The sequence below is a fragment of the Podarcis filfolensis genome (genome assembly GCF_964270895.1).
Source record: "Podarcis filfolensis genome assembly, chromosome: 8".
Taxonomy (NCBI): Eukaryota; Metazoa; Chordata; class Lepidosauria; order Squamata; family Lacertidae; genus Podarcis; species Podarcis filfolensis.
Genome location: NC_139611.1, coordinates 68,610,721 through 68,637,228, shown reverse-complemented (window position 1 = coordinate 68,637,228; position 26,508 = coordinate 68,610,721). Strand labels below are relative to the sequence as shown.

The 26,508-nt window shown below is 44.0% G+C and overlaps 2 protein-coding genes across 4 annotated transcripts; one reads left to right on the top strand and one right to left on the bottom strand.

The window, feature by feature from the left end:
- Window positions 1-1,157: 1,157 nt before the first annotated feature.
- On the top strand, window positions 1,158-13,029 carry FABP3 (fatty acid binding protein 3). The gene is made up of 4 exons (XM_083628208.1): window positions 1,158-1,373; window positions 7,411-7,583; window positions 11,901-12,002; window positions 12,714-13,029. The coding sequence occupies exons 1-4, from the start codon at window positions 1,301-1,303 to the stop codon at window positions 12,765-12,767; spliced, it is 402 nt and encodes a 133-aa protein (XP_083484334.1). The 5' UTR covers window positions 1,158-1,300; the 3' UTR covers window positions 12,768-13,029.
- A 4,889-nt stretch (window positions 13,030-17,918) lies between these two features.
- Window positions 17,919-26,506, bottom strand: ZCCHC17 (zinc finger CCHC-type containing 17). 3 transcript variants are annotated; one of them, XM_083627891.1, is made up of 8 exons: window positions 26,347-26,506; window positions 24,691-24,810; window positions 22,894-22,951; window positions 22,531-22,631; window positions 22,094-22,185; window positions 20,933-21,033; window positions 19,538-19,785; window positions 17,919-18,749 (listed from the first exon to the last, which is right to left on the bottom strand). In XM_083627891.1, the coding sequence occupies exons 2-8, from the start codon at window positions 24,730-24,732 to the stop codon at window positions 18,567-18,569; spliced, it is 825 nt and encodes a 274-aa protein (XP_083484017.1). In that variant the 5' UTR covers window positions 24,733-24,810; window positions 26,347-26,506; the 3' UTR covers window positions 17,919-18,566. The 3 variants fall into 3 exon arrangements, with proteins under 3 accessions (XP_083484017.1, XP_083484019.1, XP_083484018.1); XM_083627893.1 differs by having other exon boundaries at window positions 19,652-19,785; XM_083627892.1 differs by lacking the exon at window positions 26,347-26,506 and adding an exon at window positions 26,218-26,271.
- Window positions 26,507-26,508: the final 2 nt, after the last annotated feature.

Genomic DNA, 26,508 nt, shown 5'->3' with positions numbered 1-26,508 from the left:
ATATGTCTATATTTACACACGGGTAAGCGGTGAAGGAATGTTGATAGTGGGGTCAAGAACCAACAACATGCAAAGGGAGAGAGCCAGCATGCTGCGAGTTCCAATCCCCACCCAGCCATGACCCTCGTTCAGGCCACAGGAACGCAGGAAGCCGCGTCAGATCAAGGGTCCATCTAGCTCAACATTGTCTACACTGACTGGCAGCAGCTCTCCAGGTTTCAGACTGGGGGTGTCTCTCAGCTCCACCTGGCAGAAGGTCCACCTGACCTTCTGTGTGCAAACCAGACGTTCTGCCATTGAGCTGCAGCCCTTCCCTGTTTGCTGAGTATAATTGGTTGGTCCGTGCTATGAATTCCACCCGAAGACAGTGACAGTCCAGAAACGCCCTCCGACTGCCATGCTGCGTACTCACCTACCTGGGAGTAAGCCACATTTGATTCAGAGGGGCTGGCTTCTGAGTAGATATATCTAAGCCGGTGCTGTTAGCAGGACAGTCCCTCTCCCGCTCTCAAACACACACATACACGCAGCGCACCCTACTTCACAGGGTTGTTGTGAAAATAAAATTGGACGGAGAACAGTGTATACTGCAGCTCCTCATACAAAAGTGCTAGAGATTAGCCTATCATACAAGAGGCACCTGCTGAAATTCCCTCTTCTTACCCCAATTAAGGTGGAGCAGCCTCATCCCCTTTTGCATTTGGCCTGCCTAGCAGGAAAGATGGCATAAATTTACAATACAACGACAATTATAGCAATAGTAATTAAAGAGGAAGCACAGATCCCAACGCTGCAGTGGCCACTTCTATTTTATCGTATCAGTCTGGGCACAACCCCTGTCCCTTCTAAACCCAGTGATAAGCCACAGCAAAGTCTGCCAAGGACCGTGTCTGTGGGGGGGGGGGCTGGGATGGCCGAGAGGCTACACCAGTTGAATCCCAGCCTGTCTTGTCGAGACGCTACACCAGTCGAATCCCAGCCTGTCTTGCAGCAGCACCACCAAAAGCGGCTCCACCCGGCAGGCGTTCCTAAAGGCTTCGAAAGCGCTCGGTAGCTCGTTCGGGCTGCTCCAATCTCCCGGCTTGTCGCTTACGAGGGGTGGGGGTGCGGGGTATGACGGACAGCCCATCACTTGCTCTTTCCCACCCATGTGATCAGAAGCAAGAGCTATTTAAGGGAGGCCGGCGGCCGCGCCTGGAAAATATATATATATAAATATAAAGAGCGCCAAGCTAGCTAGCAAGCGCGCTGCGTGAAAGCCTCTCTCTTCGCTGCACAAACATTCCCGGCAAGGCTCGCCATGGCTGAAGCTTTCGCAGGCGTCTGGAACCTGGTCGACAGCTGCAATTTCGACGATTACATGAAAGCTATCGGTAAGAGCAGGGATACTATTTTTCCTCCCGTTTTGGGGGGGTGGGGTAGGGGAGAGACTGCCTAGGAGGAGAGCGCACAACCTTGCAGGCTGCTGGCGCTGCAGCCCCGAGAAGCCAGCGGGGTTTTTCCTTCCACCATCAATCACTCGCCCGCCCGGGAGGCTGAAACGTTATCGGTGCATCTTGGAATGCGCTCGGCTTGGGCAGCTCGCTCGGTGCGGTGCCCTTTGGTAACGCCGAGCGCCGGCGAGCTGGGGCGTTTTCTCCTCCGCGGCCATCTGGAAATCGCTTGGAGAAGTTGAGCCGCCAGCCACGTGGGCGGAGGGCCGGCATTTCATTCAAACCTTGCCGTTTGTAGTACTGAAGGAGCTCCGCGGCGGATTAGGCTGCTGGGAGAATCCTTCCCTCTTAATCCCTTCTGGGTTTAATTCGGATCCTTGCCGTGGCTGCAAGTGGCGCGTAGGGTAGCTCGGGTATATTGCATTCTGCTGCCCCCAGCCCCACCCCCGGAGGTGCAGAAAGCAGAATCTCCGCGTCACAGCATAATCCCAGGTCTACCGGGGAGGAGACCTATTGAATTCAATGGGGCTTACGCCCAGGTAACGGTAGCTAGCGGTGGTTAGGGATTACAGCCATCCATTTGTTATAGCAAAACGCAGCAAAGAGCCTTGGGGCGCCTTAATAGCGAACGCGCATACTAGGTGGCGTGGGCTTTGCTGGATTTGCAGGAGAGAGGAAAACGCCACGTGTGGAAAGGGTTGCGGACGCGCGTCTGCCGCTGCAGCGAGCCAAGAAAACGGATCTAGCTGCCCAATCGTGAATCTCGAGTATGATGTATTATCTCTCGTGCATGGTGCTTAGCCTAGAACTAAGCTTAATGGCGCTTGCTTCCGAGTAGGTGCACAAAAGGTCTTGCGGTTAAGAGGCGCCCGGAGGCACCGGGCGAGGTCAGAGCGGTGAACCAAGTTTGGGGAAGAGGGCGGGGAAAGCCTGCTGCGCTTTGGGCGCATCTTCCATTTGCGCTAGGCCACGCCGCCTCCGCCCAGGGCGCTCCTCTCTCCGTCTGCGGGGCGATTGGTTTACGCTGGTTGGAATGGGGCCAGACCCCGCCCGCTTGGCTCCTGCAGCGCCTTGGCAGATCTGCCCGCCCGAGATTTATTCCTCCTCTTACTCTTAGGCCACAAGATGGAAAGGGTGGGATTTAAACCTATCTTAGCCTGTCCTATGCAAAGCAAATGACTCAGTGACTTACTCGGGAGTAAGTCCCATCATAAGTAAGGCTTGCTCCGAAGTAAATGCAGGTAGAATCACTGCATAACTGATGGAGAGTTGAGCTGACTTATTTTCTTTTGTTTCATGTTCGTTAGGGTTTGAACATTACATTTATATGGCAACTTTCCTCCCAGGAGCTCAAGCTGTCCTAAATGGTTCCTTTTCCTTCCCATTTTATCTTCACAACAACCCTGTGAAGTAGGCTGTGCCTTGAGTGACTGGCCCCAGGTCACCCAGTGAATTTATGGCCAAGTCGGGATTCAAACCCTGGTCTCCCAGGTCTTAGCCTGATATTCTAGCCACTACACCACACTGGCTCTCTTAATATGTTCCGCATTTTATTCTCTCGCTTTTATATGTGAGCCCTGAGCAGCCCTATACACCCCCTCATTGTAATCCACGGCCCTACGCTTTATGGGAAGGGCATGCCTCATTTGTGCTAGCTTCTACCATTGTCATTAGTTAGGGGTCAGAGCCCTCCAGGGCTTTGTAATGCATATGTACCTAAGTGCATGAGCATTTGCACTAAAGCACCATGCAGTGCTCAGCCTGCCATTTTGCACAAAGCTTGAGGTATACTTGGAGCTGCTTATCTGACTTTACCTCTTCCCCCTTCAGATTTCTCCCTATTTCTGCAAACTTGGGTAGTGAGCAGTGGTGTAGCGTGGGGGGTGCAGGGGGGGCTGGCCACACCGGGCGCAACATCTGGGGGTTAGGGCAAATCCACGGGTTAGGGGGCGCAAATCGACGGGTTAGGGGGCGCAAATTACTTGCCTTGCCCCGGGTGCTGACAACCCACGCTATGCCACTGGTAGTGAGTGCTGCTGGACTGGTACCACAAAAACCCCAAAACAAAACCCACTTAAGACACAAGCAGGAGGTATCAGCATATGTGGAGAGAATCCTGAAGGGGAACCCCTCCCCCCCCAAAGGCTCCATGAGTACTGAGGGAAAAATAAGAGTGAAAAAATTCAAAGAGTTTGGGCATATTGTATATAATGAATGAAAAAAGATATTCAAATTCCCATTCTCAAAGAAGGCCAGAGGCCTTTTTATTAGGGATTATGTCAACTGAAATCAAGATAGAAGTAAGACCACTTTTTATGTACGCAACATCTGCTGCTAGGATTCTGGTCGCAATGAATTGGAAGAGTGAAATCACACCTACAAAGTCAGAATGGCAGGTAGAAATGACAGAATACACATCCAATTGGCAATAATGATGGGGAGAGTTAGAGGGTACTCAGTGCAGAAGGTGAATAAAGAATGGATAGTATTTAAAGAATATTTGAAAATCTATTATAATAGCAAAAACCTCATGGCAGACCTTAAATGATTCTTGTAATGTATAGACAACAAACGAAAGAATATTTCTCTGAAGGAAATTAGGGAAACAAAGTATAATATGATACTGTGTAAAAAATAATATATGAGATTTAGTTTTTTGAATACAATTGGAAGTTTAATATCTTTCTTACTTTCCTTTATTTTCTTTTTCTTGTGTAGTGTTTGTGCATAAATTGTAACATGGCAAATTGTTGGGTAAATATGTTTTGAATGTTTAATAAAGATTTTTTTTAAAAAAGAAGTGTAGGAGGACAGCTCAAAAAGAGAAAAGGGAAAATGGGAGGAGAGTGGAATTATCTGCTTAGAGAGAATATTGGGTGGCTGGAACCTTGGGACAAGAGCACTTCTATTAGGAGGGGGAGTATGCTGCAACACTTTGTTGCAGAGCCCACTTCTATTACTCCTTTAAATTCAAAAAACAAACATCTTTCAGATTGATGGGATATGAGGCTATGGCAGGGTTAAAGAATACAGCAAGTGAAATAGACTCTTCCACAGAGCTACGGCATGAAGAGGCTCAGGTGGTGTTTTGTGGTTTGATGACTGGGGTGTTTATTATGTGCCTTTTTTCAGCTGGAAAATGTTGGAAGCTGTGATGCTCTGTGGAATCTTCTTGTGTGCTTCTTGGGACTGGAAAAAGTTGCTGGGAGGTTGTCTAAAAGCGGCAAATCAGTACAGAACAGGCGGGGCCTAATTTCTGGTGGCATGATAAATATGCTGATTAAAAATTTAAAATATCAAAAATTTGGAAGAAATTGCAGATGAGGGCAAAGTACCTTTTGGCCCTGTACACTCTTTGGCCAGGAAATTGGAAGATGAGATTAGGTTCACATGACGCCATATGTTTAAAATACTATGCTACCACTTCAAACAGTTGTGGCTTCAGGGTGCGCTGAGAGTTGTTAGGCAACTACTATTCCCCTCAGAGCCATATTTTTCAGAGTTGTCTGGGAAGAGGGATTGATTGTTAATTGTAGCTCTGGGAGGAGAATGGAACCCTTAACAAAAACCCCAGGATTCTCTGAGGAAAGACAGAAGTGCTGCAAGTCCTATAACAGTGTTTTAAGGAATGTGGCCAAGTTTCTACCTTAATGAGAAATTGGGCAGAATCCTGCCTGCATGCTTTCTGTTGTATCTCTCAATAAGTAAAGGAGTTAGAGACTTGCTTATTTTCTGTGTGTGAGAGAGAGGGGGGTGGAATATTCCAGGGAAGGTCAGTTCCCATGGTGCTTATCTTCCTTCTTGGAATACTAGCATACCTTATTGCACTCTGGGCAAGATTATTTTCCTCCTCCAAGGACACTCGAAGGCCCCAGTAGACATTGTGACATGTTTGGAGGAACTAAGGGCATTTATTTAACTGGCAATAGAAATCCAGGATCTCAGCAAATGCTTTCAACATTGTCTGCTAACTGGAATCCTTTTTACTGTATTTTTTGCTCTATAAGACTCACTTTTTCCCCTCCTAAAAAGTAAGGGGAAATGTGTGTGCGTCTTATGGAGCGAATGCAGGCTGCGCAGCTATCCCAGAAGCCAGAACAGCAAGAGGGATTGCTGCTTTCACTGTGCAGCAATCCCTCTTGCTGTTCTGGCTTCTGAGATTCAGAATATTTTTTTTCTTGTTTTCCTCCTCCAAAAACTAGGTGCATCTTGTGGTCTGGTGCGTCTTATAGAACAAAAAATACGGTAACTGGAGACCCCAGCAGTTGGGGTTTTCTACAAGAAAAGCAGCATGTTCTCCATCCCTGAGCTTCTGACCCTTCTTTTAATCATAGGAACCTACAACATAATCTTGTAACAGGTCACACCATTGGCCTATCTTGCTCAGTATTCTCTATATTTAGGGGTGGCGAAACCCAGGACCAGGAGCCAAATCCTTCTGTACAAAGATAAAATCTGTATTTGTTGCTTTGGCTGCTTTTGCCTCTGGCCCCACCCGCCATGTTGTGCTGTCCTTGGAAGACTGCCCAGAAGAGGATGTTGAATTGTAAAATTGGAAGTGACCGCAAGGGTTCATCTAGTCCAGCCCCCTGAAATGTAGGAATCTTTTGCCCTACATGGGTCTTGAACCCACAGCTCTGAGGTTAAGAGTCTCATGCTCTGCAGACTGAGCTTGAGCTGGAAAGTTTCCCAGCCCTTGCTCTGCCTTGACTAGATACCAGACAAGTTGCGCATGCTTGGCTGTACCTGAGGATGATGGGGACTTCAAACCTGGTACCTTTTGCATGCAAATCAGATGCTCCATCACTGAGCTTACGGTCCTTTTCCCAATCACAGAGGATGTGGAAGAGATCTCAGTTTTAAAAGCAGAACTGACCTGGGGAACAGAAAGGAAAAACTCGCCCGCTCTGAAATTTTCTGACAGTTCTCACCTTTGGGAGATATGGAGGTGAGGTCCACCACCTACCCCATCTTCAAAGTAACCCTCTTAAAATTGTATCTATTAGGCCACCTTTTCTTCAAGGGGCTCCCCATTTTAGCCTCCCAGCACCCCCGTGAGGTGTGCAAGTCTTGGTGAATGCCACTGGTCCAAGGTCATGCAGTAAGCCTTAAGGCAGAATAGGATTTGAACCTGGGTCTGCTCCAGACCTAGTCTGACACACTATACACTACGCAACACACTAGTTACGGATCTTGGGGGGGCGGGGAATGTAAGGCTTGCTGGTCATAGGGTGCAATGTGTATGGAAGACTGGGCTCTCTGGTGGGAGCACAATGAAGCTGTTCCTTTCCATTGCAGTTGCCAGCAAGGGTACGAATCCAATCAGATTAGCAGCTAAATGAGGAGAGGTCCACCCCCAAAGGAATGCAAATGGTAAGAGTCTTGCCACACTGCTAAATCCTGCCTGGAGAGCTCTCATTTGCAGCTTATCATATACAAACATGTGGGTCTCTTAGGAGTCATCTCCTCTACATGGCTGAATGCCAGAAAGAACACTCCCTACAAGGTCTGGTGATGGAGGCCTGATTTCTCTATCTCAGTAAGTCAAGAAGGACTCGCTTGCTCCACCTTCAGTGCAACTGATTTAATTTTGATGAATAAGCCTTTGTTCCTTTTGGTGGTGTGGCTGGGTGTTGGGTTATTGTGTTCTGTTGTGTGTGTGTGTTTAACCGAGCAGTTTTGTGAGCAGCTCTCTCAAGAAGGTATGGGGGAACCTTGGGCCCTCCAGATGTTGCATCAACCCTAGTGAGCATAGCTAATGGCCCACAATGATGGGAGTTGTGGTTCAGCAACATCTGGAAGGTCAAAGATTCCCACACCTCCACCTTCTTTTTAATCCTTCATTAGCTTTCTTCTGTTTTAACAAATCTGCTTTTCATACCAGCATCCCATCAATGCTGTGGTTATTATGGCACACTGACTTCCAAGCGTCTAGGCTGCTAATTCCCACCCCCTTTAACCTCTCCTTTTCCTGCAGGCGTGGGCTTTGCCACGAGGCAGATGGCAAACCTGACCAAACCCACCACCATTATTGAGGTTGACGGCAACAAGATCACCCTCAAGACCCAGAGCACTTTCAAGAGCACGGAGATCAAATTCACAATAGGAGAAGAATTTGATGAGACGACCGCAGATGACAGACATGTCAAGGTAGAGTTCTGGCTGTCAAGATTGTGATTGCAACCCTTGCTAGGTCCCATCAGGAGCTACAAAAGGGTTAGACAAGAATACAGAAGATGTTTTATAGCCGATCAGACTGATTTGTCTATTTAGCCCATGACTGTCTAGTTTAACTGGCCATGTTGTCAGCTGCTGGCAGTCCAGGCTGGTCTATTTAGGGCAAATGGGGCACTACCACACCACCCTGGGTCTGGCCTCAGCCAGCCCTCACCTGCTTGCCTTCTTACTTGCATCCAGTTCAAAGGGGTAGCACTGTTTGCTTTCTTCCTGCTCCTTAGTCCCTTAGTCCTTAGTTGCCCTTGTATAGCTCAGCAGGAAGAATTGTGCTGATGAGTACTTTTACTATGTAAATAACTTTGTCTCTCTTTTTTATTTTGATTTCTTTGTTTCTTATCTTTGTTACTTCTTTATTACTTTATAAATTTTCTATTTTATATAATTTTTCTCTTTTTTTACCTGTTAAGAGATAGTACATAATGTTTGTATAGACATGCAAATCGTTTAATCAATAGAGAATTGATAGTTAAAAAAAATAAAATAAAACTCAGCAGGGGATGGGGCAAAACCAGAATTAATTGATTCTGCTTGTCATTGACTCTGCCTTCCACCCTACCATTCCAAATGAACACCAGCCACCACTGCCTGCTGCCTGATCCTTGTCTCTCGAGATGCCAGGACGGAACCAAATCAGTGGAAATTAAGTCTCACACTGGCCACGATGCCTATGTCCTGCCTCCACTTGGTTGGGAATCACCAGTGGGGAGAATTTCTGTTGTGATGCTGTCCTGCTTGCAGGCTTCCCATGAGCACCTGGTTGCCCACTCTGAGAACAGGGTGCTGGGCAAGCTGGACCTTTGGCCTGATCTCGTAGGGCTTTCCTTCTGCTCTTAACTTGAGGAGAAATGCCGAGATGCTGCAGAAACATAAAGTGATGAGGAGGGCCTGGGAGAGAGAATGCAGATGGTCAGGAAATAGGAACATTTGGCCCTCCACTTGTTGCTAAACTACAGCTTCTGTCAACCCCACCCAGCATGACCAAAAGCCAGGAATAATGGAAGTTGTAGTTCAGCAACCTCTGCAGGACCAAAGGTTCCTTACACTTGGAGTAGGTAGCAGTGTGCTCAATTCTACAGGACAGCCTCTCCTGGTATGCCCCACAGAGGACCTTAAGGTCCACAAATGACAACATTTTGGAGGTCCAGGTTGCAAGGTGGTTAGATTGGTCTCAACCAGGGCCAGGGCCTTTTCGGTACTGGCTCCGACTTGGTGGAATGCTCTGTCACAAGAGACTAGGGCCCTGCGGGACTTGACATCTTTCCACAGAGCCTGCAAGACAGAGCTGTTCCGCCTGGCCTTTGGTTTGGACTCAGTCTGACCCTTATGTTTCCCTCCCCTTATGGTTTTGATCTATGGGCTACTTTTAAAATGAGGCTGCATTTTAAATTGCATTTTAACCTGTATTTTAAATTGGTGGGTTTTTTTTTCTATTTTGTTTTTACTGTAATTTTACTGGTGTTAGCCTCCCTGAGCCCGGCTCTGGCTGGGGAGGGTGGGGTATAAATAAAATTTATTATTATTAATTGTCATTAATCAGCTTGATCTGTTTCACTATGAAGACTCTGCTTTATGGTCCATACGGAAAGGGCTTTGTTTGGGAGTAGCCCGGGGTACCTGACCCCTTGGTCATTTGTGCTGCCACCCCCCAAGCTCTTCTACTCCTTCTCCCCCTTATTTTCAACCTTTGCTTGCAGAGCTGCAGGGCTTCCTGCAAAGTGCAAAACTGGCAAGATCCCATTCACCCAGTCTCTTAACTTGGCTAGAAGTCTTCTCTACATTCATTCAAATTTGTGACATGGGCTTGTGGCCAGAGTCCTTTAGGTACCTAGTCACACCCCTGTCATTGCATCTGACCAGACCAGAGCTTACCTGTTTTTCTATAAGCGTTGGGTTTTTCTGTAGGTGTTAGCAGTGCTTTTTTTAGGAGATACTCAAGAGTACACAGTACCGGCAGCTCTTTTTGTTGTTGTAAAAAGTGTGGCACTTACTGAAACAACTTCAGTAAAAAAAGTACAGTGGTACCTCGCATTAAGTACTTAATTCGTTCCGGAGGTCCATACTTAACCTGAAACTGTTCTTAACCTGAAGCACCACTTTAGCTAATGGGGCCTCCTGCTGCCACCACGCCACCGGAGCACAATTTCTGTTCTCATCCTGAAGCAAAGTTCTTAACCCGAGGTACTATTTCTGGGTTAGCGGAGTCTGTAACCTGAAGCGTATGTAACCTGAAGCATATGTAACCCAAGGTACCACTGTACTTACTGAGTGTTAGGTTATTCTGGTCTCGGAGCAGAGTTAGATTTGATATCGATTTGGAACAAGTGGAACCTGTAACAAAAGCAGGGCAGGTGCATGCTTACTCTAGAGCAGGCCATGCTGAACTCAGCAAGTCTTATTTTTGAGTAAACCAGCACAGGTTTGCACTGATAAAGAACCTTAAGTTTGTATACTGGATTCCTATTCATCGAAGTGGTTTTCTCTTACCTGTTATCAGATCCTGAACAAACCAATTCCGTTGCTGTGACGTTGATATTTATTGTCTGTCAAAAGAAGCTGTGCTACTGGTTTCTACCCTCAAATGACACAGCCTGCAGCTCCGAAGCCTTGCCGCGGGTGGGTGGGGTTTAAAATAAAAAAGTAGCTTAGAGCGTATTAAAACAATTCTTCTTTTCAATAATCACATAGCCATGACTCATTGCAGGATCTCTGTTACTGGTGAAAGCAGCTTGTGATGATGCCACAACATATTTTGAAAACTAGAGTTGTGAGCTGAAACTGATTTTAATTGAGGGGTTGAGTTTGAAAGGCCCACGAGCTTGTTTTTTAGATCCATTTTTGCCCTGGTATGTTAAAGTGATGGGGAAAGAGGGCTTTTTGTTCCAAGTGGTGAAAATAAATTCTTCCAGTGCTTTTCCTTATTCTCAAAAAGGTGCTTGTATTGCTGGTGTGCAGTTTCAGTTACCCTTGCTTAAAGGAAAAAGCCAAAAGACTTAATTGACTAAAAATATTGTTTTAAGTGGTGTAGAGACACTTGTCAAGCAAAACATAATGGATGGGGGGGCAATGGAAATATCTCATTTGCATTCCATAGGAAGCAAGCATGTGTGAATTACTGGCAAGCTGCATGTTTGACCTTCGAAGCAAATGATTTTGGCTGGCAGGCAGCCAGAGGACAAGATGTTAAAACAACATGTATGGCCTGCGAGAGGTTCTGCTTTAGAGCTTCACAGGAGTGGCAGGGCACTCTGCACAGATGACCTGAGCCTGAAGGTTAACAATAGGATAGGCTTACAGCAGCTGGCAGCCTCACTGGCTCCCACGTGGGGCACATATAAGGGTGGGGGATATGACTCAGTTCACATTTAAAGGGGAACTTGCCTAACTTAAACCTTCTGAAACAATATGAGAACTGAAAGGCCCAGTCATCCTTCAAAATCCACACTTATCTGAAGGAGCGTCTCCACCCCCATCATACTGCCCAGACACTGAGGTCCAGTGCTGAGGGCCTTCTGGCAGTTTCCTCACTGTGAGATGCCAAGTTACAGGGAACCAGGCAGAGGGTCTAATTGGTGGTGGCACCCACCCTTTGGAACGCCCTCCCACCAGATGTCAAAGAGAAAAACAACTACCAGACTTTTAGAAGACATCTGAAGGCAGCCCTGTTTAGGGAAGCTTTTAATGTTTAACAGACTGTTGTATTTTAATATTTTATTGAAAGCCACCCAGAGTGGCTGGGGAAACCCAGCCAGATGGGCAGGGTATAAATATTATTATTATTATTATTATTATTATTATTATTATTATTATTATTATTATTTTGCATTGTGGTTCTTTGGCCAAATAATAGATACAAATATGTGGAGCATTGTTAGGAGACTCCTGTTCTTCATCAGAGCTACACTTTCCAAGATTTCCTGGGGAAAATGATTAAACCACTCTAGAAATTGCGGCTCTGGGACAGGAATAGGGGCTTCCTAACAACTCTCAGCATCCTTAACAAAGCTCCCAGGATTTTTTGGAGGAAGCCATGGCTGTTTAAAGTGGGATGATACTGCCTTAAATCCATAGTGCAGATGGGGCCTTGCTTACAACCCACCCAAGGGATGAAACTGTCTGTCCACCTTCCTCCTCTGTAGTCTCTCTGTGTTGCGCTTGTGGAACTCAGAATTCTTTTCTGTTACAAACCACAATTCTGCGGCTCTCTAATGAGCTTGATTTGATTTCTTTCAGTCCCTTGTGACACTAGACGGAGGGAAGCTCCTTCATGTGCAGAAATGGGATGGGAAGGAGACCTCTCTAGTCCGAGAACTGAAGGACGGAAAGTTGATTTTGGTAAGACAAAGTACGCTGCTCTTTACCTGTGGCCTACATGGGCAAGTTAAAAATTTGAAGAGAAAACTGCAAGGGAAGGAAATCACTCCTGGAAACTATTTAACCTGCCTCCAACCCCACCCCACCCCTGGTCACATGAAAATGTGCCTGGAAAAAAACAAGCAAGTAACTCTTTGGCTGCCTCTGCAATTTAATGGTTGGTTGGCTATATCAATTAGAAACATTTTGATCAACCACAAGAGGTGCCCACTTAATCAGGCTGCAGGGTTGTTCTTAGTTTTTCAAATTTGTGCTTTAGACAAGTACATACAGTCATTGTCGGTGGAGGCACTGCCCCACCCTGGAAACCCTTGTGCTAAGTTTGGCAATGATATCGCAAGAGCCAAACCTATGCAAAAAATGTCAAACTAAAGTCGCATCCTGGTCCGCCATCTTGATTCAAGATGGTGTCACCAATATGGTGACAAAGTCTTCTGCACCCAGCTTGGAAAGCCTTGTGCCATGTTTGGCAATGATATTTCAAGAGGCAGACAAACCTATGGAGAATAGACAGTCAAACCTCTTTCCAAAATACACAGTAGATATTAGCCCACCCTTGTGGTTTTGTAAGTAATGCCCCAAGACTAAGTCATTATACAGTCTATAACAGGCCTCCTGGGGGGTCACAGGGTTTCTGGGCTTAAGACTTGCTTACCTTTTCTTCTCTTTCAGACTCTGACGATGGGCACCGTGGTCTGTACCCGTACCTATCAAAAAGTGGAATAAGAGCCTGCACCTGTTCTCTTGCCAAGTCATCCAATGCCAAACTTGTTGCCAAATTGCCTTTGTGATTCCCTTCCTCCCCACAAGTGTTTTTTGTATAGTTGTTGAACCTTTTTGAATCTGTTCAGTATGCAACTTGAACTCTCTCACCCCTGATCTTTGGGGTTTTCTTTTCTTTCATTGCTTTTTTTAAAAAAAAATACTGAAGAAGTGGGCGAGGCAGAAACAAGCTATGTGGAAGTAATAAACTGAAATAGTTGTGTAATGGTGTCTGGCTGAGTCTCTGTCTGCTTGCCCTTGATGACATAACTGGGATTATGACTAATAAATCATTCCATTTGTGTGTGGGGGGGGAGCTTTTCAGCCCAGGGGCCACATTCCTTCACAAGCAACCTTTAGGGGGAGCCATGTGGTAGTGATGAGCTGGGCCAGAGGCACAGACTCCTAATAGTAGGGTGCTTTCCAGCAGCAACATTTCTACACACACAACTCACACAATGCAAACAAAGAGACATTGTCATAGTTGAACACTGCAGGAGGGGTGGAGCCAGGTCTGGTGAGGGGTGTGGCTTATGGAGAATCCCAAGGGCTAAACAGATACAGTGGTACCTCAGGTTACAGACGCTTCAGGTTACAGACTCCGCTAACCCAGAAACAGTACCTCCGGTTAAGAACTTTGCTTCAGGATGAGAACAGAAATTGTGCGATGGCAGCAGCAGGAGGCCCCATTAGCTAAAGTGGTGCTTCAGGTTAAGAACAGTTTCAGGTTAAGAACGGACCTCCAGAACAAATTAAGTTCTTAACCCGAGGTACCACTGTAGATCTGGAATGTCACAGCTTGATCCCAAGGTTCCCCACCCCTGGTTCATTTTACTGAAAATGTATTCCTCCTCCTCTGCCAACCATCAAAATGGATGTTAAAGGTGGTTAAGCAAATCAGAGCCCTAGCATTATCTGGGATAATTAAATTAATTGGTATGATTACAGGTACTCGCTGTTACTATAGCCTCACCCTTGCCTGCTGGCCGGATGGCAATTGTGTTACAGAGCTGCAGAATCAGTCCTGCGGTTCAAGCATGTTGCATACAGACTAAACCTTGACAGTCTATTGTTTTACAAAGCCAAACTGATTTGTCAGATTAGTATCGTATTATGGAGCCGCAGGACCTAAAGGTGTCTCGCATTGTGGCGTCTTAAGACCCAGCTTTTGGATTGACTGTTTGTGGTGACATTTTTGCTGGCCAGGTTAAAATTGAGTGTAAGGGAATATGGACCAATTAATCCCCTCACCCAGAAGACCAAAGTTAAGAATGAGGCTCTTCTAAAAAAAAGCAGAAACTTTGTTTACACTTGATGGTTTACCACTGCAAGGTGCAACACTTTGTTTCAAGCAGATACAGAGATACTGTATTAAATATCTGAATGCAACACTTTCAACCTGTCACTGGACAGAGAATTTTTTTCTTTGTAGGATGGCTGTTCTTCTATAAAACCTTCTAGCTCCTTCCTATGATCTCAGCCTTCCCCCTCAGGTAGACTGAACCTTGTCTGCCCACTTACAGATGTGCTATCAGCTTCCTCTAGCAGATAAACCCTGTGAGACTTAAGATAGCCGGAGACCCTTTCTGCCTATACAAAGTCCCTGACTCCATACCTAGGTCCCTGTCTAACCCACATACAATCTCTGCCTGTTTGCTGTTGGACACTCCCCGTCCCTATTTGATGGTTAATTTCCCTCTCTGATTAGCTGATCTTTATGCCAGCACACACTGGTTGCTGGGTCACAAGGCAGATCTGAGGCCTGTCTGTCACACTCTCCTTCAAGCAATTTGATATGGAAGCTCTCTTGGCTGAACCATGCAAGTCATTATCCAAGCTTCAGACAAAGCAAAGATGAGTTTCAGTGACTTTAAAATAGGAGGGCGGAGGGCATTTTCCTGGTTTTTCTCTTCAGTTGAGGTAACCTGATCTAAACAGGTTTGTCTGGAGTTGTGGTGCCTAATATTAAAGTTTCCTAATGCGTGTGGTTTTCATTTAAAAATCTGTTGTGTGATTTCCACTTTCCCCCCCACTTCTTTGGCTAGTCAAACATATTCTGACATTATTTTACATGTTATGCTTTGAGAAATACAGTGGTACCTCGGGTTAAGTACTTAATTCGCTCCGGAGGTCAGTTCTTAACCTGAAACTGTTCTTAACCTGAAGCACCACTTTAGCTAATGGGGCCTCCTGCTGCTGCCGCGCCGCCTTAGCACACTTTCTGTTCTCATCCTGAAGCAAAGTTCTTAACCTGAAGCACTATTTCTGGGTTAGTGGAGTCTGTAACCTGAAGCGTATGTAATCTGAGGTACCACTGTACAGGCAACAAAGACATGAGGATGCTGTTTGCAAGACGTAGTTTATGTTGCTTACAATATTTGGTTTCAGGATCTCTTAGAATCGGAATTACCAATCATTTGGGGGACAATAGGTCCATATTTGAGAAAGGTCTGTGGGTGCCGGTCACAAAATGACTTCCAATAGTGTCTTTGTTCAACATAAAAAATACACAAAGTACAATATAGTGAGATCATATAGACATTTATTGAAAGAAAACCAGCTCACTATGACGGAATGCACTGTTGTGGTACTGAAGGCTACAAACTAATGCCTTGGTGCAGGGACATCTGAACATGTATTAAAAATCCTTAAATGGTTTTTTCCCATTTATATTGGCTGGGAGCACAACAGCACAGCGAAGTGAGCAAAGGCTCAGAAATCAGAAGGAAAAGAAACCCAGATTTCTAATTACTAGAGTCCCAATTTTTAGAAAGTAGTAACCGGAACATCCACAAATTAAAATATAAACATTGCAGACTAGAGAATCGTAACTAAACCTAGAATAATGTCAACTCAACCTCATCCATGTGGAGTATACATACTGCTTTAAAACACACCAGCTGTGGTCTTACATTGGAGATTATGCTGCAGTCCATAAGATCTATGCCTTGCAGCAGGTGTTACTACTGAAGGATGCCAGTAAAGAATCAGAACCCAGCTGTTTCGGACACTGAAGATGCTGACCAAAAAGTAAAATCTATTTGCATATCAATGAACTTATCATTGAGAATCAAGTATGATGCTATTTCCCCTTTTTAAAAGCACGTGTCTAGTAGATGGTTTTAGCTGTTACTTTCTAAAAGCACCCATCTCAGACATGTTTGCAGCTGGCATGGAACACGCATTTCAGGACTGGCCAGGAAGTATGTCTGGGATTGAATCCAGCTTCTTGAAAATCCTAGGTTTTTTTAAACGGGTTTTTCAAAACTTATTATTAAATGATTTACTGTGAATTTCCATTCTGTCAGTGATGGAGAAGTGGTCAGGAATGTGTTAACTCATGTGCTCCTTTGAAAGGCAGGGCTTAAAAATCTTCCGATCATCACTTAAGGAGTCTGCAAAACTCCTTAAGAAACTCTTGACAGCCCTTTAGAACAACCTCATGCTCAGAGGGCGGGGCAGAGAAAGAGAATAAGAGGCATTGTATAATGCCATAATTAATTAACAATTAACTGGTGTTGATCTTTGAGAATGCATCTGGCCAGTACAGTACAGTGTCTAACAGTACATTTTTTTAGGTAATTTCAAAGTGATGCTGCTTACCTTTAAAGCCCTACACAGCTAGGGACCCATGGAAACCTGAAGCCACAGCTGTTCCCATGTCACCCTGCTCATGCACTGTCATTTTTGGAGGCTGTCCTCTGGTTGCCACCACCAGAAGTCAGTGGCAGACTGGCCACCTTATCGGTGCCCATTTGGTTATCTTTCAATGCCAGAACACCACCTTATTCATTCAAACTTTTTAGCTTTACTACTACTACTACCACCACCATCACTACCATTATACTGCTGGTGGGCTGGATAGTTCAGATCCTCCATCAATTCTTCCCATGCAAACTTGCTTAAGAAGCATGAGTGAAGAGCAAAATTCTTTTTTAAAAAGCAAGCAGCCTACAAGACAGGTCAAAGACTAATTGCAGGCAATTGAGAACCAACTGGCATTCTCCAGCAACAAAGCACTGGGTGAGAACAACTGTTTCCCCTTCACTAAAACGAAGTGGACCTGGTTTGCACATCATATCAAACCAGCCTTCTCCCATTTACTACCCTGCAATTGCTCTGGACTACAGCTCCCACAACCTAGCCATGCACTGCTACCCTGGCTTGGGCTGTTGGGAGTTGTAGCACCTGGAAACCACCAAGGTTGGAGGGCTGCATTAAACCATAGTTAAAATAAGCTATCATTTAATATATATGAGTAGCATGCTAGAGCACACTAACAGTTTGATACTTTACTCCTTACCAGCAGGGAAAGATTCCAGAATTTTGTTTGTGTTGCCTAAACCCAGGCTTGTGCTTATGGGGAAACAGACCACAGGTTCACACCAGGTCATGACAAGCCTAACTGGCTTCCCTCCAAGCAGGAGAGGAGCAAAGCACCTATGATTTCAGCAGCATCAACCCAGAGACTGCTTGTCCACATTTAATTACATTTTCCTTTAGCCAGTTTAATGTGATGTGCAAACCAGGCCAGTACAATGCCTGATTTATTGTCATTAGGAAAGGCAGTGAGGTGTATGATGTTCACAAGCAGTGAATCATCCCTGGAATAAGAGCTCTCATTCTACTTGCCTGACATTGTGTGGTTAGCAAAGCAACTGAAGCAGCCTCATAGCAGAGGATTTTGGCAGAGACTTCCTAGTTAGTTCATAGTGACACACCCAGCATGGGAAAGTGTTTTCCCTTGTCATGGTTTTGACGGAAGCACTTACGCAGAACATGGAAGGGCTCTTGCACTCTTTCTGAAAGAACCGATGACTAGGTGGTAGTCTAAAATAAACACCACAAACAATATAGTAACCCCAGTGAAACTAAGCTGTGCTAGGTCACTGTCTCAAAGGAAGACCATGTTACCTTCAGCTGCATTATGACAGAACCACAGATAAGTGTAATAAACAAACAAGATGACCATAGATTGCTGTTTAATAGACAACGGAAGCAAGCCTGGGAAAATAGCCACGCCCTAAAGACTATTTTGTATCCAACAGAAAGACTACTTCCTTTCTATTACCCAGCTGTTCCATTGGCCAAAATGTAACAGAAAGGGATCACACCTTGGGAGGGAAAAAAGGCTTTATTTCAGAGTTTAAGTGGCTAGCAATATAAGCACAAAGCTTGTCTTCACATTTTGATTTGTGCTTTTGCAACCCCTAGGGATACTCAGTTAATGATTTTTTTTCTTCCTCCAGTACTGCAGTATGAATGGGGCAAAAATGCAGTGGAATGACCGGTGCAGAACAAATCGACCCGCCAAGATGATGAGTCCACTGCTCTTTCTGCTGGTGTGCAGAGAATGACTGGCGAGATGCTGAATCAACACACAGCTGCCACCCTGGCTAAGGAAGCTGCACTGATTGCCAGTGCCATGCATGCTTCATAGAGATGGCTCTGGGTTGTTCCAAAGGAACTGCCTGGCACAAGGCCCAGAAGAAAAAGGAGCTACAGAAGGAGAAGCGTTTCACATAAATGAGGGCAACATCTGTGGCAAGGAACACCCAACTGCAGCTGGCTTCTTCCATGTAGAGAAAAGTGGCAGTCCTTGTGGAAAAAATTCGTAGGAAAACAATGTTGCTTTTCAAAGGAGGAATCCCCTTTTGTTATAATGCAAGTTGCACTAGCTCAACTATTTTTTTCTCCAGCAGATTATAGGAGCCCAGAGGGTGCACACTGTGTCAGCACAACCTACAGCCTTGGATCCACTTCTCAGTCCTTGTGCTTCTTCTTATGATGCTTCTTCTTTTTTCGCTTTTGGGATGCACTAGCTTTTTCAGTCCGTTTTGCTTTCTTCCTTGATGGCTGAACATCACCAGCATCTGACTCACCACTGTCAGAATCCCCCAGTTCGGAAGTAGTTTTGCTCTTGTGTTTCTTTTTTCTCTTTTTTTCCTGTTAGAGAGAATACATTAGTGTGCGTAAGCTTTTCTGTTGGAGGGTATTAGGAAATGATTCCCTAAAAGCCGGTTCACATGTAATACTAAGAAGAACTATGGCTTAGCGCTAGCTAGCAAACGGGCAGGTTCCTTAAGGGAGATTGGAGCCGTTGCGCTTTTCACCCAGTACTGATGCTGAGTAGCTAAACCTGCATGTTTGCTAATACGTGCCAAACTATTATTTGGCTTAATGTTAAAAGCAAACTGGCCCTACTACTCACTGATCCAAGCTGCATTTTGCAGCAACAGTATTTGCAAAAACTGAACAGAAACCTAAAAAGAAGTCAGATACAGAGCTCCTAACCCTTCTTAATATGGTAAAGCAGCATCAGTTGTCAAAATACAAAGTGCTAAGATGAAAAAGGGGCAGCATTTATTTATTACCGAGATTTATATCCCACCTTTTTATAAAATATCCAAGGCAGGATAAGAATACAGAAACTATAAGAATAAAATCGAGGAAAAAGTGAAGGTACAACAGTGCTGTAACTATGGCGGAGCTGGCCGGGTTTTTGCCCCGGTTGACGCCTTCAGAGGAGCGTCACTGACGCTCCCAGCCTGTGTGACTTGGGTCACATAAAGCCTAGTTTTGCCCCTGGATAAGAAAATTAAACATCCTAAGCACAGAGCACCAAATATTTTTTACTCTTTAAGTATGTTTAGATAGGCCTTTGGGGGGGAAAGAGCTTTAAAAAAAGTGCAAAGGCCCGCTCCCTATAGACACTGGGATTCAAATGGACTTACTTTTATGTACAAGATTGCTGACATCATTGTAACTGGCAGCTTGCTGAGCTTGTTCTCAATGAATGTGGCAACAGAACTGTTACCTGTACTCAATCCTGTCAGCCAATCTTTTACCTTTTTTCTCTTCTTCACAAAATCTTCAGATTTATGTGCCTTCTTTTCTTCTTCTGGAGGGATTTCTTCTTCCTCTGGAATCAGAGTATACTTGGTCCCTCCTGGCTGCACAAAGCAATCTTTTGCAAAATGACCTTCAACACAATGTTTAAAAAAATTAAAAAAACTAAAACAAACTTTGTTGGTTACCACTTCTCCACCCCTACCGTGTTTTCTACTACCTTAAAGTAACACAACAGTATTCATCTTTTCTAGCTACAGAAAGTTTTGCCATTATGGCCTGTAGTTCCTGAAACTGCAAGAGGCCATTCCCTGTATCCTGTCTTTGAAGGCTGCAAAGCAAGCTTGTGTTGGCTATACTGGAGCAGGAGGTAAGAGTTCTACCTACAGCATGTCTGGGAATTGCTGATTTCCACATGCACTCATGCTGGTATTTGTGACTGAAGACTTTATTACTTTTATACACACATAAATACGTAATTTTATTTGTATGCCACCTTTCCACCATTCAAACCATGCTCAAGGCAGCTTACAACATAAAAACCACCATAAAAAACAATTAACAAAAATAGCCACAGACAACAATTATTAAAAATACAAACCAAACTGAAAAATTTCCAAATAAATCACAACAAAACCTAAAGTATACAAAGAACCAATGGCAACAACTCTCCCCCAAACAAAACACCCCAGCCCTTTGGCATAAGGTATATTTGCATAAGATATATTTGCAAGTATAATTTATACAAATAGGGATGTTGTTGCCAAGTTTGATGGATGAGCAGACTTGACTACCCCAAAACTCAGTTAAAAAGAAGTGGTCCAGTTCTCACTTGTGCTGTAAAAACACCCCCTAAAGCTCCTGGCTTCAGCTGAATTAGGATTAAGCTTCACAATTAAGTTTGAAGATGTTGTGAACAATATTTCAAAATTTCGCTGCCCTTGCTGCATTATTATTAAACAAACAATTATCCCACCCTTTGGCAAAAAAAGTGCACCCCACCCCTTTCTACCTTCCCAACAGCCCTGTGAGATAGATTAGGTTGAGATACAGTAGCTGGACCATGGCCACCAAGCGAGAGATACAGGGATGAGTTATTATTTGAACCCCAGTAACTCAGTTAGAAAGAAGTGGCCCAGTTCTCACTTGTGCTGTAAAAACACAAAGGTAAGACCCAATATCTTAAAGATTATGGCAGCATGACACAAATGTTTAAAATAAATAAATAAATAAATAAATAAATAAATAAATAAATAAATAGGAATTTGACCTCAACATACCTGGACAGCCACACTTTTTGCAAACTGTGTTTAAGACTGCTTCTAGAGTGATCTTCTGGCTGGTGTAGTCTTTGAATGAGCCTTTCTTCCGTGCATCTTGACTGTGTGCAGACGTAAAAGATTTTAGTCACAGACAAAACCATTTGTTTTGAGGTGTAATCCTAGTTCAGGTGAAGCCAGGAGCTTTACGTCAGAAATTAAGTCAGACATTTTTAAACATGGCCTGCAGCTTGGGGGGAGGACCAATCAATATGTCTTCCAGGGGACCCACATAAATCAATGCGGACAGGGTACTCTCCCCAGCCAATTGGAACAAGCAGGATTCATACAACAATAGCACCCTGTGCAAGGCACATCCTTGCTCCCTGCCTTTTGCTTCTCATGTGGTCTATTTTGAAGCAATTGGGAATAGCAGGTCTCCTTTTCTTTGTGTGTGGCTTTTTGACAGAGGGGAGCTTATTGCTATCCGACTTTGGGGGGCGGGGTTCTGTAGTCTTTGGGAAGAGGAGATATCTCAGGGCAGATGCAGATTACCTTCCAGAATACACGAAAAAAGATAGTTCTGCCCTGGCAACAGAGGCTCTGCTCCAGCAAACTATACACCATTTAATTTTAAATTATTTTTCCTAGGACTAGAATGAAAGCAAGGTAAGCTAATCAGACATCAACTTGCGGTAGCTGAACCAATGAAAGTTCTGCGGCTGCCCCTGTGTCTTCATTGGTCCAACATCCCCAAGGCAGAATCTGAATGGCTCTCCTCACTGTCACTCTTGTCCTGGGGGAAATCAATAAAAAGGATTCCAACTTGATGGAATCTTGGCTGCTGTCACAGTGCAACCACCACATCCTGTCCTGCTGGCTGTTGCTTGGTCTCTCAGGTCATTTGGAGCCACCTGGGCTGCAAAGTCACAGATATGCACCCAGAAATTTGGCCCTAGCAGCACCATTGCCCATTGGGATACAGCAAGAATGGGGGAAACCATGGCCTCTTGATATTGTTGGAATATAACTTCCATCATCCCTGACCACTGGTCATGCTATTAGAGTGGGGTGGGAGTTACAGTCCAACATCTGGAGGGCCACACATCCTGGGGATAAAGGGGAAAATGAAAGAATAAAAAAAGTCCATACCCCCACATAAGTGCAACATATTTTGCTTACTCGAGGGTCACATTGTTGGGGTCCAGGTCCTTTCCAGTTCCTTGATTAACAACTTTCATCGAAAGAGACAATTTTAACTTCTCATCTGTCTTCTGAAAGACAAGGAAATCTTCTCTTGAATTTCTTTTTGGTCTGACCTCAAGGAACAAATCAATCGGGGTTCATGATGCGGAACATTCTACACAGAAGGGAAAACACCCCGACCAAAGAGTCATCACAGCTAGTACTGCATCTCCTGTTTTCCCACCGGGCCTCTCATCATTAATTCAACGTTAACATAAACGCAACATCAGCCATTTACAGGACTGTGGGGTACTTTCTTCAAAGTAAAAAGTTGATCAGTGTGTACTTCTTTCTTAACAAAATCCTTCATATAATTTGTTGAAGTGCAAAATCCTATTTTACAATCACCTCAGAAATGGAACAGTAATGTTTACCTCTTTCCCTATAAGTTTCACCCACACTTTTTCTCCCACATCCACCAACTCTGAGGGTTGGTCCACCCTGCAGTTTGACATGTGGCTTTTGTGTACAAGGCCTAAGAAGAAGTATGATGGAGAAAAAAAAGTTTGTTAAGTACTGTTCTTTGACAGATGAAATGAACAGAAATGTCTTAAGAATCGTAATAGGTTAACATTGTATTTTGATTTCTAATCTTTTACAATAATAATAATAATAATAATAATAATAATAATAATAATAATAATTTATTTATACCCCGCCCTCCCCAGCCAAGGCCGGGCTCAGAGCGGCTATAAAAACCAAAACACCATTTAATACAACTGATAAGAGATCCAAACCTTGTTTCCTTGTTCCTGGAATTTTAATGAATGCTCCATATTCTGTCACAGAAGCAACCTGTAAAGAAAATAATTATTGGTCAAAAAGGGTTGGCATTCTATTTCCCTATAGTAACTTTTCATCTAATCCAGTATTGTCTACTGTGACACTGGCTGACCAGAGTTTCAGGAAGAGGTTTTTCTCATCAATGGCTATCTGACCTCTTTACCTAGACATGGCAGGAACTGAACTTGGGATGTCTATGTGCAGGTATGGCCCCTCCCCATCTCATTCCATGTTGTACATTTCAAAAGCAGTCTACTATTTAGACTGCAATTCGATGCATTCTTATCTTAATACAAGTCTCACTGAAGTCAGTGGGGCTTACTTCCAAGCAGAGATACCTTATAATTTATAACTCATAGTGCAAACCTGGGTATCAAACCAAAAATAGCTACTGAGACATTTGAAACCTGAATACTTGCTCTCAATGAAGCCTGCCAAAATCCAACCTTTGTATTTATGCACCAGGCCGGCAGTAATGAGCGACAATGAGATTGCATGCAAGGCAACTACATGGAATTCTGTGTGCATGTGTGCAGACTAGCAGAGGAGGAAAAGAGCACTGTGTTTCATCTCTGAAATCAGAATAGTAACTAAGCAAGCTTTTGAAGAATGGAAGGCCCCACCTCCATAACCATCATAGGAATGCAGCAAGCTGCTGCAGGAAGGATTGAGCTCTCAATTCCTCTTCTGTCAGACCCCAGCAGGGTACCAAAACATTTTACAGGGTATAAACATATGGGCTCATTTACAAGGCTGCAAAAGGAACAATTCCCTATTTCAGATATATCCTATCCAAGTCTATGGATTTTTTCAGGAGTAAAAAGATAACATGACTGCGCTGTTAAGAGGAATAATAAGACTATTCATTCTTATTTACTCAGACATAAGTTACTTGTTCAGGCTTGCAGCTTTTTTACTACTTTCTCTTTTTTCCAGTTGCCAAATTATACAGCAGAAAGCTTTCCAAAACTGATATAAGCACATATGTAAAACATATAAATTCATGTAGAAAAGCGAAAAGGAAAATTGCAAAATCTGATATATAAGGTCACTTATTTAAATAAGTTCATGACAAAAGTACCTTCTCCTCTTATATCTGCATGCATTTATCTATCATTTTTACTATCCTTATTTTCATTATTAGTAATAATAATCTCTCTTCCCCAAAGTCAATTTAATCATGTGTATGGTTATATCATATCTCAATATTTAACAATCAATTTCAATAATATTTGCCTATATTAAATAGCATTTATTTTTCTGCCAGGAACATATAGCTTTTCATTATGGTATTATATTTTGCTCAAAAGCACATGATGCTTCATTATTTCATTTGCTTTTTCATTCTAGTAAGCTATAAAAAAGTTCAACTTTTCAATAACATTATTATCCTGCTGTCCCATCTCCCTTACTTTAATGATATTAGTTAATTTAACTATTTGGGTAATGTTTAATTAGCCAGTCGTGCTATTTGGGGGTCTTCTGCTTTTACCATGTTTCTGCTAGTCATTTGGGCTACAGTTGATAGATGAATGATAACTTTCTGACTTTCTTGCACATCTAATCCTTTAATATACACAAATAATGCTAAACATGGGTCATTTGATATTCTTACTTTTTTCAAGCATTTGTTCTGAATATATTTTAAATCTGGGCTGTGTCCATAAGACAATTTAAATAGTTCAATCTGATGCAGACACAAATATTTCAAAGCTCATTACATTCTGAAAAGTAACAGTTTTAGCACATACCTCTCCTTGGAAAATATCATAGAGTTCTGGAATTACTTCCATTGCCTTAAATTATGAGAAGTTCCCACAAATCTCCTGGCCAGATTTTTCGTTATGCCTTGGAAGCATAAATCTCTTTCACTGAAATGCAATCAAAAACACTCATATACTAATTTCCAAATTATTTAGGCACTACCCAGATGTTTTAAAGTGCTTCTCCTTCAGTCATTATTAGTGGCACCCTAGTACAGTGGTACCTTGGTTTAAGAACAGCTTAGTTTATGAACAACTTGGATTAAGAATGCTGCAAACCCAGAAGTAGGTGTTTGGGTTTGTGAACTTTGCCTTGGAAGCAGAACATGTTCCGCTTCCTGTTGAGTCTGTTCCATTTGTAAATTGAGTCCCCTGCTGCTATGGGAAAGCACGCCTTGGTTTAAGAAGGCTTTGGTTTAAGAACAGATTTCTGGAACGGGTTAAGTTTGTAAACCAAGGTACCACTGTACCTAAAATGCTCAATAATTCACAAAATCCCAAATTTAACCATGTGGAAACCCTGTTCCTTTTATATTCTGAGCACAATTCAAAGTCTAAATGGCCTCAGCCCAGAAGGAGCGTCTCCACCCCCATCGCTCAGCCCTGAGGTCCTTCTCCGAGGGTCTTCTGCTGGTTCCCTCACTGCAAAAAGTGAAGTTACAGGGAACCAGGCAGGGGGAGACTTCTTGGTAGTGGTGCCCTCCCTTCAGCTGTCAAGGAGATAAAAGAATTATTCAACTTTTAGAAGACATCTGAAGGCAGCCTGTATCAGGAGGTTTTTAATGCTTGGTGTTTGCATTATGTTTTCAGACATGCTGTAAGCCGCCCAGAGTGATTGGGGAAACCCAGCCAGATGGGAGGGTTATAAATAATAAAGTTACTATTACACACTGCGGTCCTTAGTTACATTCTTTGTGCGGTTTGAAATGCATCTTCACTACCCCTAGAATTCAAACGCTGAATGTTTACAAATACAGTGGTAGCTCAGGTTAAGTACTTAATTCATTCTGGAGATCTGTTCTTAACCTGAAACTGTTCTTAACCTGAAGCACCACTTTAGCTAATGGGGTCTCCTGCTGCTGCTGCGCCACCGGAGACAGATTTCTGTTCTCATCCTGAAGCAAAGTTCTTAACCCGAGGTAATAATTCTGGGTTAGCGGAGTCTGTAACCTGAAGCGTATGTAACCTGAGGTACCACTGTACTTGTCAGCTAATAATAATAATAATTTTTGTAGCTGTTCTGTAATGGGAGGGAAACCTTCCATTCCCAGACGTTCCTCCTGCGTGGTGTCATTATAAGAAATGTTTATTAGGAGAGATTGCCTCAAGTGATTATTGTTGAATGGTCTTGTATGGGTGGATACTGTGAACTATCACTTTCTCCTCAATGGTTTGGGGATCCCAGAGACCATGTAAATAACTCGCCGGATTTGAGCAGGAATCTCGACTCCAAGGAAAAAATGATCCGAGTTCTTTTATTTTGGAAGGCCTCCCCCTCCACCTCCACACAGTTACCTGCGTGCAATGCCCACTGAAGCCAGTGGGGCCTACTCGGGAGTAGGCCTACGTGGAGTGAAGGCCCGAACCCTCCCTCTTCCATCCCCGCAGCCCTTCCTCCCTCTCCTCCTCCTCCCACCGACTTACCACCTTAGGGAGAGAACGAAAATCCCCACAGCAACCGCCGCCTCCTTTACCCGTCCCGCTCCGCCTCTCCTCCTCTCCAGCCGCCGGCCTCCCACCAATCGGCGAGCGGCATAAACGCGAGGTCTAACGTCTGCGAGGGCTCCACCAATCAGGGCCAGGCTC